This window comes from Pseudochaenichthys georgianus, chromosome 20, assembly GCF_902827115.2.
Source record: "Pseudochaenichthys georgianus chromosome 20, fPseGeo1.2, whole genome shotgun sequence".
Classification (NCBI taxonomy): domain Eukaryota; kingdom Metazoa; phylum Chordata; class Actinopteri; order Perciformes; family Channichthyidae; genus Pseudochaenichthys; species Pseudochaenichthys georgianus.
The window spans coordinates 13,131,760-13,145,051 of NC_047522.1; the positions used below are offsets into that span (position 1 = coordinate 13,131,760).

The window sequence follows — 13,292 nt, forward strand, 5'->3', positions numbered from 1 at the left end:
TCCCAGAAGCGGCTCGGCGCAGCGCTTCTCTAAAATTAGGATGAATCCTATTTTTGCCGTGGCGCAGCCCAGGGTGCGAACTGGAGGGGAGCAGGGGGAGCTATAGCTCCCCTAGTGGTGACATGAGCTCCCCTGGGAACATGGTTTGTGAAATTTGGGGGGAGCTCTCTAAAATATTGATATGATGACAAAATAAATTTGGGCATGGTCTTTTTTTCAAAGGTGTAAAATAAGTGAAATAAAATTATATTTAGAGTTTATGATTCATGAAAAAAGTGTCACCTGCTTGCACGCTGCCCGCAGCTCCACCCACTACCCACTCACTCACAAACTCGTTTAGTTAGCACTGCATGTTTACCAGGCATTGTTGCTGCTGCTGACATGTCGAAAAGAAAAAAACAACGTACCTTGGGCAATTTCTTTAAAAAGACGGCCAAACAACCCGATCAAGAAGACCAACCGAATGTAGCTGGTGGTAGCACATCGTACGTTGTGACTGCTGCTACAACAGAACCGAGAGAGGAGGGAGCTAACGTCAGTGCTAGTGCTAACTTGACAGCTAACGTTAACTTGGGGGCTGAAGGGACACAAGAAGACGAGCCGTTGTGTAGTGTGTGTGGCGTCGCGTCTCTCCAGGCAGTGAGAGGGTTGTGTTGTGCTATAGCTGTATTATTAATATTGATATTGTTCATGGTTGGTGCCGCTGGCTGCTCTTATCGCGTGTGTTCGGCTCTGTGTGGGCTACAGCCGTAATAGGCTATAGCCCATGTGAAACAATGTAGCCTGTTTTTGAGTCATTTTAAGTTGATTTAATTAAACAGTCAAACGTTACATTGGTGGTCCGTGGATTATTTATTATCAAGTTGATTGAAGTTTGCGTAGCCCATACATGCTCGGGAAATCTGTTGACATGAACATGATCCATCGGGACGTTTCATGTAAATGTAGACCTGTGGCACCACCCCGTGTGCAACAGATTTTCTCTTTATAATAGGCCTATGTCTGTGCTGTTGCTATTAACGCATGGATCAGCATTCCCCCCCCCCCCCCGCAAAAAAATAAAAATAAATTCCGGCTCCCCCGGAGACCGTGGTATAGTTCGCACACTGGCGCAGCCGTAAGGTAAGGTCGGACAGGCAGCCCCCTCCTCGCAGGAAGTGGAAAGGTGAGCATCCGGGCCAGGCCCATCCCGCATATATACTAATTTAGCAGACCCCCCTCCTTCATCACAACACCTCCACTACGATACGCACAATGGACGACGAGGAGTTCATAATGGAAGTGGAGAAACACACCATTGTATACGATGTAACCGATGCTTTTTACAAGGACAACATCAGAAAGGACAAGGCCTGGTTTTTAGTCGCTGCAGTTTGTGGAGTGGAAGGTAACAACTACATATTAATGTTTTAAAGTTAATTAAGAACTGGGAGGCTGCACACACGACGCTCCGCTTCCACAACGTTTTGAAACGCGCCTGGTGTGTTAGGTCGCAGGAGGAGGTCGCAGCGTGGCGCAGCCGCAACGTAACGCGGCGCAGACGCTCCGGGTGCGTTTAGGGGGTAACACTCAAACAACCACAACATTGCAAAGGCGAGTAAATGTAAATTAAAAACGATTCACAATTTCTTAATTTCTTCTTCTTTCTTGCAGTGAGGTGAAGCTGACCTTGCACTTGGTGCCAGTAAGGATGCTCCTCACGCAGGCTGAATGTGTCTCCCTCCTTACTGACACAGAAGCCCTTGATTTGCAATGCTTCACTAATTGTCATTTCCCTGGCTCCGTAGGGACACTGTACCTCCAGCACAGCGGGAGACCCTTCCAGACCATCTGGAGATGCCCCCAACACTCCTGATTGGGAGAGCCACAAACCTGACTCATGGACCTGCATAGGGTTGCAGTGGTGAATGCCCTGACGCCCTCACATTCATTCATAGTCCCCCACTGTACAGACAAAACACCATCCAGGGCCTGTTGTTGCCCTAGCACCCTGGCACTAAGGGAAGCAGTCACACGCTTTGACCTCAGGACAGCTCCAAAGTCGCTGGCAGTCGACCTTCCTTTCCTGAACAAATGCCAGTTTGGGTTGGTTCGCTGACCAGTGGTAGCCACCTGAATTGCCCTCTGTTGCTCCTCAGACAATGCCATGCTTGCCACAATTGCCTCAGGTCCCTGATGCCCAACAGATTTGAGAATTTCAGGAACAGTAAGTGTTTCCAAGCTGTAGTGTTCCTCTTCTGGCTCGGGGGAGAGAAGCCAAGACATTCCTGAGAACCTGCCCCCGAGTCTGTCCCTCAGCCAGTCACGATCTTCGGAGGTGGGCTCTCTTGTCAGCGGGTTGAATGACTTATTGGTTGGAGGAAATAGCTCCTCCACTGAATGCGTACGTTTAGCTGCCTTTGGCTTCTTCCACTGACGGGGTGTCAGTGCAGCTGAAAGTGTGGATGGCAAAGATGGCTAATGCAGCCGCATGACTGCATTTCCATTCTCCACATGGGCATTCACATTCTGTGGAGAGAATTCCCTCTTCTCCTGCAGATACCTGTGGTGGTGGGATTGTTTTATTATTTAAAATATATTTACATTTGTAATGCCTTCCCAATTATCCCTTTAATTGTTTATAGCCTACTGTATGTTTATTTCATGGATATTTGTGTTTTCTGGTGTGTACAATTTGTAATCTTGGGGCCTCTTCTCTTTAACGTCTACTGGCTCAGATAATGAAGAACAACAAAATAAGTTACCATGGCTATGCAGATGACACACACATTTACGTAACAATTTCACCAGGAGACTATGCTCCAATTCAAACACTGAGTAAGTGCAGTGAACAAATCAATGACTGGATGTGTCAGAACTTTCTCCATTTAAACAAAGATAAAACTGAGGTAATGGTTTTTGGAGCCAAGGCAGAACGTATAAAAGTTAGCGCTGAGCTTCAGTGTGCAATGTTCAAACCAACAGATAAAGCCATAAATCTAGGTGTAGTCATGGACTCTGACCTGAGTTTCAACAGTCACATTAAAACAGTTACTAATTCAGCCTACTATCACCTAAAGAATATATCTAGGATTAAAAGACTAATGTCACAGCAGGATTTGGAAAAACTTGTCCATGCCTTTATCTTCAGTAGACTGGACTACTGCAATGGTGTCTTCACAGGTCTCACTAAAACATCTATTAGGAAGCTGCAGCTGATTCAGAACGCTGCTGCTCGAGTCCTCACTGACACTAAGAAAGTGGATCACATCACTCCTGCTCTGAAGTCTTCACACTGGCTTCCTGTGTGTCAAAGAATAGATTTCAAAATACTGCTGCTGGTTTATAAAGCACTGAATGGTTTAGGTCCAAAATACATTTCTGACCTACTGCTAAACTATGAACCATCCAGATCTCTCAGGTCTTCAGGGACTGGTCAGCTTTCTGTCCCCAGAGTCAGAACTAAACATGGAGAAGCAGCGTTCAGTTATTATGCTCCAATTATCTGGAACAGACTCCCAGAAACCTGCAGGTCCGCTGCAACTCTGACCACTTTCAAATCCAGGCTGAAGACTTTTCTTTTTGTCGCTGCTTTTAATTGAACTATTCACATCTTAAACTGCACTGTAACTTTTATCCATGTACTTTTTATTTTAATGTTTATTTTATTATCTTTTCTTTTTAATGACTGGTTTTAAATGCCATTTCTTAATGTCTTTCATTTTTTGTAAAGCACTTTGAATTGCCTTGTGTTGAAAAGTGCTATATAGATAAACTTGCCTTGCCTAATAAAGATTTCATGTGACACATAAAATGGATTTGTTGATGGGAATTAATGTGAATAAATTAACTCTAGGTTAACGGTACTCTTGCTATAACTACTCACCGACACTCTATAAACCTTGTCCCTCATGCTAGCCCTGACAACACCGGTAAGCACACCTTCATCTAGGCGGCCCGTGTCCTGACTTGTAGTGGTTCTCTCCTCTATCTCCAATCTTCTTGTCATCTTTGTAAAACGATATCAGACTGGTAATTGACACAGCCATGACTTCTAGTTAAATTCAGTGTGGCTAAAATGAAAAGCTTTGTTAAAATATGCAAGCTCGCGGAAGTCAAAGTCAGCTTTATTGTAAACAAATTCTACATGCGTTATACATCCAGAAATATCGTTTCCCACAGTGTGACATGTAGCCTATACATAAAACAAAAAGGGCCTAGATAAACGGGGTATACAGTTTAAAATGTTAATATATTTAAAGTGTTCAAAGTGCAGTTTCAGTGCAAGTCAGTTGAAACGATCTTAAGTTGGCGTGACGTTGAAGTCGTGCGACCCTGCTGCTGTACTGGCTTGTAGTTCGTTTATAGCATAACGTTAGCATTTCGCTTTTGGCGACTAGATTTATGATTCAAAAATTATAAAAGTAGGAGAGACATGTGGAGATTATCCGGCTGAACAAAACGTGATCCTTCTCTTAAATGTGTGTCAACCACAGACCTTATTTCGAGCTATTTTCCAAAATCCTATGGAGAAATTGCATTGCGTTTTTGACGAAGGAACCGGAAGAAGTTTACATCCGGGTTTTAGGACGCGTCACTGCGGTTCTCTATAGATGTTCGCCTAGGGCGCCAGATCTGGGGAGGTGCTGCGCTGGCAGTTCTGGGAGGGAAAAAAACATTTTTGACCGTTGGTGCTCATCCTAATTTTCGGCCTTGATGTAACGATATTCACAATTAAGTAAATGTAACACCATTTTCACCCCGGTTACACGTTTCATTTGCCCTGTACAATGGGCGCTGTAAGTGATGAAAGTGGGGGATGTTGGCAGTAGCGTAGGCAGAAATGTACTTTAGGGTGGGCCTGTAAAAAATAGGGTGGGCCAGATTTTTCTTCTGTGCATCAGAAGCTAACAACAATCCATTACATTACATTACATTGCATTTAGCTGATGCTTTTATCCAAAGCGACTTACAATAAGTACATTCGACCAGGAAGACACAACCTTGAAGAAAACAGAATCATATAAGTACATCAGGTTTCATAGAGCCAAGTAGTTCCAAGTGCTACTCAACTGGCTATAGATAAGCCAGTCCTTTATTAGTATATAAGTGCTCTGTTAGCAGTTATTTGTTAGTAATTATATCGCTCGAGGTGGAGTCGAAAGAGATGAGTTTTCAGTCTGCGCCGGAAGGTGTGTAAGCTTTCTGCTGTCCTGATGTCAATGGGGAGCTCATTCCACCATTTTGGAGCCAGGATAGCAAACCCACGTGTTTTTGCTGATGGGAACTTGGGTCCCCCTCGCAGCGAGGGTGCAGCGAGTCGTTTGGCTGATGCAGAGCGTAGAGCACGCGCTGGGGTGTACAGTTTAACCATGTCCTGGATGTAGGAAGGTCCAGATCCATTTGCAGCATGGTACGCAAGTACCAGTGTCTTGAAGTGAATTCTAGCAGTTACCGGAAGCCAATGAAGGGAGCGGAGGAGCGGCGTGGTGTGGGAAAATTTTGGAAGGTTGAAGACCAGACGAGCCGCTGCATTCTGGATGAGCTGCAGAGGTCGGATGGCACATGCAGGTAGACCAGTCAGGAGGGAGTTGCAGTAGTCTAGGCGTGAGGTGACGGAAGCCTGGACCAGAAGCTGGGTCGCTTTCTGGGTCAGCTGGGGACGTATCTTCCTGATGTTGTAGAGCGTGTATCTGCAGCAACGGGTTGTAGCAGCGATGTTTGCAGTGAAGGACAGGTTGTTATCTAGGATCACACCCAGATTCCTTGCAGTCTGAGTCGGGGAAACAACAGAGGTGCCGATGTTGATAGTCAGGTCAAGAGTGGGACAATCTTTTCCCGGAAGGAAAAGCAGTTCAGTTTTGTCAAGGTTGAGCTTGAGATGATGAGCGGACATCCACTGAGAGATGTCAGCTAAACAAGCAGAGATGCGTGCGACGACCTGGGTCTCTGAGCGGGGAAAGGACAGAATTAATTGGGTGTCGTCAGCGAAGCAGTGGTATGAAAAACCATGCGGGCTAATGACAGATCCGAGCGAGTTTGTGTACAGAGAGAAGAGGAGGGGACCAAGAACAGAGCCCTGAGGGACCCCTGTAGTTAATTGACAAGGGTCGGGCTCGGACCCTCTCCAAGTTACCCTGTAGGTACGGTCTTTGAGGTATGAGGTGAGGAGGGAAAGTGCAGAGCCTGAAACTCCAAGTTCTTGGAGAGTGCGAAGGAGGATCTGATGGTTCACCGTGTCGAATGCAGCAGACAGGTCCAACAGGTCCAATCCCCACCGGTGGCAGATTACTTTTAGAATACTTTTGGAATACTTTATTTTTCCATAACAGATGGGTATGTTTTGGTGAACAGGAGACACGTATTTTACTGTTCTAATGGTTTATCAAGAGCACAAACACAACATCTTGGTGTCATTCTGGACAGCTCTCTCATCTGCACCACACATAAAAAACATCACCCGGACTGCATTCTTTGTACTGTCTTAAAACCTTTCCTTAGAATATGTTATGAATTGTAAGGTGTCCTTGGGTGCTTTGAAAGGCGCCCCTAAATAGAATGAATTATCATCATTATGTATTATTATGATCTGAAACGATGTAATAACTTTTTAAAACTTTTTCCAGTCACTTGCCCCATGCATTCAGCAGCAGCAGGCCATTCACTTTGATTTTATCCCGTTATAAATGTCATCATTTCGACAATAAAGAAATGCTACATAAACGTTATCTTGCACATTTTATCTAACCATCTCCGTTTCTAACTTTCAATATATTTTAAAAGAGATCTCTCTCTCTCTCATCTGCGTGCGCGGGCGGGGCCTCACAGACACGATGCATGCATCTCTCTCTCGCTCACGGACATGCTGCAGCGCTGTGCAGTGTGCACACAGTTCTGCCGGTAATGAATATTACATTTTGTGAGGAAACTTTTCCACCAATAATTCCAATAAGTATTCCAAAATGTATTCACTTCAGGTTTACGAAAGTAACTGTAATCAGATTACTCGTTTTTCAAATGTAACGCCAGCTGAATACACTTGATTTTTGTATTCTGATTACGTAACGCCGTTACATGTATTCCGTCACAACCCAACCCTGTGTATATCTCTCCGGACTGTCCACCAGCAGATGAAAAACACCCACCTCTCCGCCTCTTCCAAGGGACAAGGGAACAGTGCGGCAGAGAGTTTCCGTTAACATTTGTTTTCTTCTGACAGCCCAGCAGCAGGAGATGTGGGGAGAGGGAGGCGTGGGGAGAGGGAGGCGGGGCTATTTTATCGTTATCAGAAAATGATAATGATGACGCTGCTAGATGAGGGCAGTGGGGGCTCTTCTTGGAGTCTGGCTTTTTTTTAAAAACCAAAGTTCATTAGTGAACTTTGAGCCATCATTTATTTTGCAGGCAGCTCTCTGCCTCTCTCACGTTATTATGGCGCACGCCGGAACCTATGGCCGGAACCAACAATCAGTTACTGTAAATGAGTTCGGTTCAGAGGATAAAACACATACAACATTAATTAAATTCGATACTTGTTCACTTGAATTTCACTTTGAATTATTGGATATTCTCAATGGGTGAATACATTTTTTTATAATAATAATAAAATAATAAAATTAAAATAAATAAAATAATAATAAAATAATTAATATTTTTTTTTTTTTTTTTTTTTTTAAATGACACCGAAGCTTTCTCAGGGTGGGCCAATGAGTAAACTGGGTGGGCCTGGCCCTATGGTGGCTACGCCACTGGATGTTGGCTTATCTGGCGCCCGCAGCTCACAGCCAAAATGCGAGTGAGCGAGGGAGGGTGCACCGGTACCGGCGCTGTTGTTATTAGAATCTGGTGCTAGCTGCTTTAACGGATATAAGAAGAAGATGTTTCTACAATGATGTGGAGGGAGAGTCCTCTCCAGTCAGACTGAGAGGCTGATAACTATAGCTCTGTGAGGTAAGGACTCTGAGTGTTTAGATAGTTAACTTTAGTCTAAGTTCAAACGGTTTGGTCACAATTTATGTAAACACATATTTCCAAGGCACTCCTTTATAATTATTGAGATAAACAGGTTTGAAATCATTCCAATGTATACTATAGGACAGTAACCAAAAATATCCTTTAAAACTGGAGATAAAAAAAAATGCATAAATAAATGTTAAGATATGAATGAACAACATAAATAAAATAAGTTACATTAATTTGTTATTGGCTATGGTAGGTTATTGGTTATGTTCACATACTTATTTGATTACATCCACTTTTCTAAGATGACAAGAGAGACTTTCGACCCAAAACCAGCATCTAATCGCAGACTCAACCAGAGAGAAAGTAGTAGGCCTACATCATCAGCTACCATGTCTGACAGAGAGGAAGACAGTGAGGAGAACAGTCAGGAGGGTAGTGATGACAGCTTGTAGGATTACTGGTCGTGCTAATGTTGTCTTGTGTTCACCTCTGCATGTGTGTTCAGTGTTCACCTCTGCATGTGTGTTCAGTGCCGTGTGTCTGGCAAACAAAGTCAAGACCCCCTCAAAAGTTACAGTTTATTTCATTTTAAGGATGAGCACCAAGCAACATCTCCAGGTGCTCCTTTGAGAACCAGGGCAAAAAAGTTATGTGCACCCCTGCTCATAACCCTTTAGATAACCCTTTACATAAAGAATTTACCTTTTTATTTGCTTAAAAATATATGGTAAACTGGTTACTTGTGTAACCCTCAGATCGTAGCAACATCTTCTCTCAACTCAAAAAGAAGGAAGAACTATACATTTTTTTAGCTGCGTCCTCACTGATTAACTGAGTGATGTCTGCCCCTTGCTGTTTTCTCAAACTTTTGAAAGAGCCATGGTACTTGTTTCACTTTCTTTCCTGACTTGATGCTAATCTAATATAATCCCTTCTTGGCTGTAGCTTCAAATTGAATAGAAGGATATTGATCTTCTTGTCTGAGTTTTTGCAAAAAAGCAATTTCCCCAAAATGTAAAACTATTGCTTTAAAATACTACAAGATGTACATTTAAAATGCACTACTAGGTCCAACTGCAGCTTGACTTTTGGTGATTGCAGAGTTAGGAGTAAGGGTATGTGGGACATTTTTAATAAAACAGGACACTACCACCCATGCATGCAGAGCAAATAAGTGACAGCTGGCTGAGGAAGCAGGACTCACCACATGAAGGATTTTGTTCTCTGTCTCAAACACCGTACAGTCCTGGGGGGAAAGCAGAATTTAATGTAGCGCGAGCAGAACACCCTGTCTTGCAAATGCTCAGAAACACACACTGTCAAAATGCTCTGTATACTGTCTGAGCCTCACATTACTGAACCCTGCACCTGCATAATCTATACCCTAGTATAAAAACGCCCACACAAACAGACACATTTATCTTGATTTACTCACATATCAGAGACAGACTGTAAGGGCTTACATAGCAAATAATTGAGTCTTGCTTCGGGGATGCGAGTCTAAGGCTGCTGCATCACACCCACACACAGCATTCTATGACAACCAAAAGCCATCAGCCTTTAAAACACACGCACACACACAAAACAATTACACACACCTGCTGTACAATGGTGGTGAGCTCCAGACAGAGCTGAATGACATTATTTCGGGTTACAGAGTAGTCTGCCACTGAAGCAAAGGGAGACCTGGGAGGAACAGATAACACAGCAGTATGTCTCAAAATGTCTTTGCTGCATTAGATAAAGTACAGGGGGATTGAAAGGAGCGTTGTTAAGAGAGAAAGATACTCATAAACACACATAAACAAGCACACACATTTAGAAGAATTTGTTTTACGACTCATGAATGACGCTGTTTGTGAGTTCTAAATAAGAGGAGTAGTATGTGGAGCGAGAACATTGAATACACTAGGGGGTTTATCATAAGCAGGTATGACATTTTAATTATTTATTATCTCTGTTATTTTTGGTTGTTAAATGTCAAGAAAGCATACATTTTCATTTATTTGTTAACTTACTGGAACCAATGGCGAGCAAGGTTTTTAGTATGTGTTGTTAGAATCTGGAAGGTGTGTGATCATTTAAGACTAATAATTTCACTATCAGTGCTAGCTGTGCTGTAACTCCAATATATTCCATTTACAACTACGTTAAATTAAAAGCATAACATCTTCAAAATTAAGAATCTGTAAACAGAGAATGTGTGGAGTTTTTGCTTGAAAATGTACTCACTGAAATAAAAAACAGTCCAAATTGTTCATTTTTTGGAAGGATTCAATCATTTAATCAACTAATTGTCTCATCACTGTTGTTATAAATTAGAAGAATATTAACACCCCTTGAATAAAGTAAGGAATTAAACCTGTAGTTAACTTTGAAAGTTGATGGACCTCAGATTATGCATATTTGTTTTTTTATGTGCAAAAATAGGAAGGGTTTAAAAAGCAAATTGTTGTTAAAAGACATGTGAACATTTGAAAAGTAAAACCTACTTATGCAAAATATGAAACTTTACAAACAATGGCACAGTTTGCAGCTGCTCTTTAGGTCAATAGCTCTGTTGTGACCAAGAAAACAAATACATCCAAGTGAATGAAAGGCCACAGGCTAAAATACAAGACAAATTAGTAGCAGCTCCTAAATCCAAACCCATTAAAATATCTTTAGATACGGGAGAAAGCAGAAAAGTGGAAATGCATCAGTAATGTTCCACCACACAGGAAAGGGGGACAGATGAATCATGCATTAGCGCACAAGGTACATAAGCCATTCTGGCCTGAGAGCACCAATTTAAACTCTTCAAAAAACCAAAACAAAACGGTTTATGCTGTTGAGAGATATTAGCTATGAGGAGGGTTATTAGACTATTGTATATTTATTATGTTTCTTTAACATTGGCACCATTCATTCCCAAAGTCTCCCACATTTTGTATGCATAGAGTTTCCACTGATGTGTGCATCTTTTTTTCCTGATAGGAGAGGGTCTTTAAAACCCTTTTTTGTGCTGACACAATGTTTACAAATGAGGCACCGGGTCGGTTGTAACATAATAGACTATTCAGGTGTGAACAAGGTGTTAGCAATAAGAACCATGTTGGTGCTAATTACTGCATACAGACACAGAGACATTACAGAGTGTTACTTAAAAGCAGTGTTGGGACTAACGCGTTACAAAGTAACGCGTTACTGTAACGCGTTACTGTAACGCCGTTATTTTTGGCAGTAACTAGTACTCTAACGCATTACTTTTTAAATTCAGTAACTCAGTTACCGTTACTACATGGTGCATTACTCCGTTAGTTTTTTTATATAGTCAACAGCCAGGTGAACAGAGATGAGAACTGTACTTAAGTACAGTACTTGAGTAAATGTACTTAAATACTTCCTGTGTCACATGCGGAGACGGGCTGTGGGCATGTTTGTGTTGTTTACTAACAAGACTATCATGGCGGCGGCGGAGCTCAAGTCTAGTTTCTCCACCTGGAGATATTCTCACTATTTCACTTTTGTCGAGCACAAAGAAAAGAACGTTTTAGTTAAATGTAAGTTGTGTCCTGGCGGGTCAAAGAGCCCATCTACTGCCCAAACCAGTCATTCAAATATCTTATAACATCTGCAGAAACAACATGCTGGGACGAAGCTAGTAGCTAAGACCACAGAGACTCAGCCGACGCCACTCCACCTCCACCTGCACCTAAGCAACAGCGGCTGGATTTTAACCAAGGGACTGCTAGCCAGGGAAAAGTCGATAAAGCCATTGCACGGTATGTTGTAGAACACATGCAGGCTATTGCTACAGTGGAGTCACCCGCTTTCAGGGAGCTAGTTAGCATGATAGCATGTCCGGGCGGCACACGGCATATGAAACGGAAAACTTTTTCCAACTACCTGGAGAAAGAATATACAAAAATGTAAAGCCAGCTAATATCGATGCTATCCAGATTGCATATAATGCATGTCAAGTTGATCAACAGATTGTATTATTCTCCAATGCAATAACAGTACTGAAATGAAGGCTATAAGGGCATTAATATAATGGGAGCCCTTTTTTTAAGTAACTAAAACGTTACTTTTCACAGTAACGCATTACTTTCTGGTGTAAGTAATCAGTAAAGTAACTGAGTTACTTTTGAAATGAAGTAACTAGTAATGGTAACTAGTTACTGGTTTTCAGTAACTAGCACAACACTGCTTAAAAGTCATTATCATAATAAATGCATCTTCAGGCTTAATGACAGAAAGTATTCAGAATCTTTACTTTAGAAAAAGTATAATACCACGTAGTAAAAGTCCTGCATTGGAAATGTTTTGTAAATAAAAGTATTTATTTAGCTATTTTCATATATATCTTTAGAACTCATGCATCAAGCAGGATTATACTGTTGTAGTTAGTTTAGGTGGAGCTATGTTATGAATAGAACATATTTTTTTAAGTATGGATTTATCTTTGAAAGGCAAAATAATTTTAATGATTATTAAAACACTTGCTAGTTAGTTTTCTGCTCAACCAATCAAGAAATATTTGTAGCTATACTCTGACAGACTGTTTGGTAGTTTGATGTATAACAAAGTAGGGCTGTGCAATTAATCGTATTTTAATCGCAATTACGATTTTGGCCTGCCACAATTACGAAAACAACATAATCGAAAAAAACGATTATTTTGCTTTGCTAGGTTGTGACAGTGCACTGCAACATATTTGATCTCATTTATTTTAGTCTCATTTATTTTTGTTTATCATATTTATATATGTTTAGTAGCTTGTGGAAGTACGTGCTCAAATATTTGTTGATATTGTTTATTTGTATTTATTATTATTTATTTAAATGTATATATAAATGTATCATTTATTTTTGTATTGGTTTTTCAGTTGAATTATACGTTCAGGGTAATCAACAGTTAAAAAAATACGGTTCAAATTATTATTTGTTTTAAGGTTCAATAAATGGATGTTTTCAAAGTCAATTAATAATCGTATTTAATAATCGTGATATCAATTATTGACCAAAAATAATCGTGATTATGATTATTGCCATAATCGAACAGCCCTATAACAAAGTATAATATGTTAGGTCAGATCAAGTGTTCAACATTTCCTTTGTAGTGGAATCTGAAGTACAAAGTAGCTTGAAAAGAAAATGACTGTTATCTCAAAAGGGATCATTACTTAAGGGAAAGCACTTCCACCACTTGTTGCACCAGTTTGATGAAATTAACAACACACACACACACACACACACACACACACACACACACACACACACACACACACCACACACACACACACACACACACACACACACACACACACACACACACACACACACACACACACACACACACACACACAC

General features: G+C 41.4%; 1 protein-coding gene across 1 annotated transcript in view; it reads right to left on the bottom strand.

Annotated features, from left to right (window-relative positions):
• cnksr2a (connector enhancer of kinase suppressor of Ras 2a) overlaps positions 1–13,292 on the bottom strand; it is a 70,717-nt gene that overhangs the window by 34,223 nt on the left and 23,202 nt on the right. Inside the window, exons 4-5 of the mRNA XM_034108623.2 lie at positions 9,540–9,627; positions 9,146–9,187 (exon numbers count right to left, since the gene is read on the bottom strand). Of these exons, the coding sequence (XP_033964514.1) occupies positions 9,146–9,187; positions 9,540–9,627 (130 nt within the window). The remainder of the gene's footprint in view (positions 1–9,145; positions 9,188–9,539; positions 9,628–13,292) is intronic.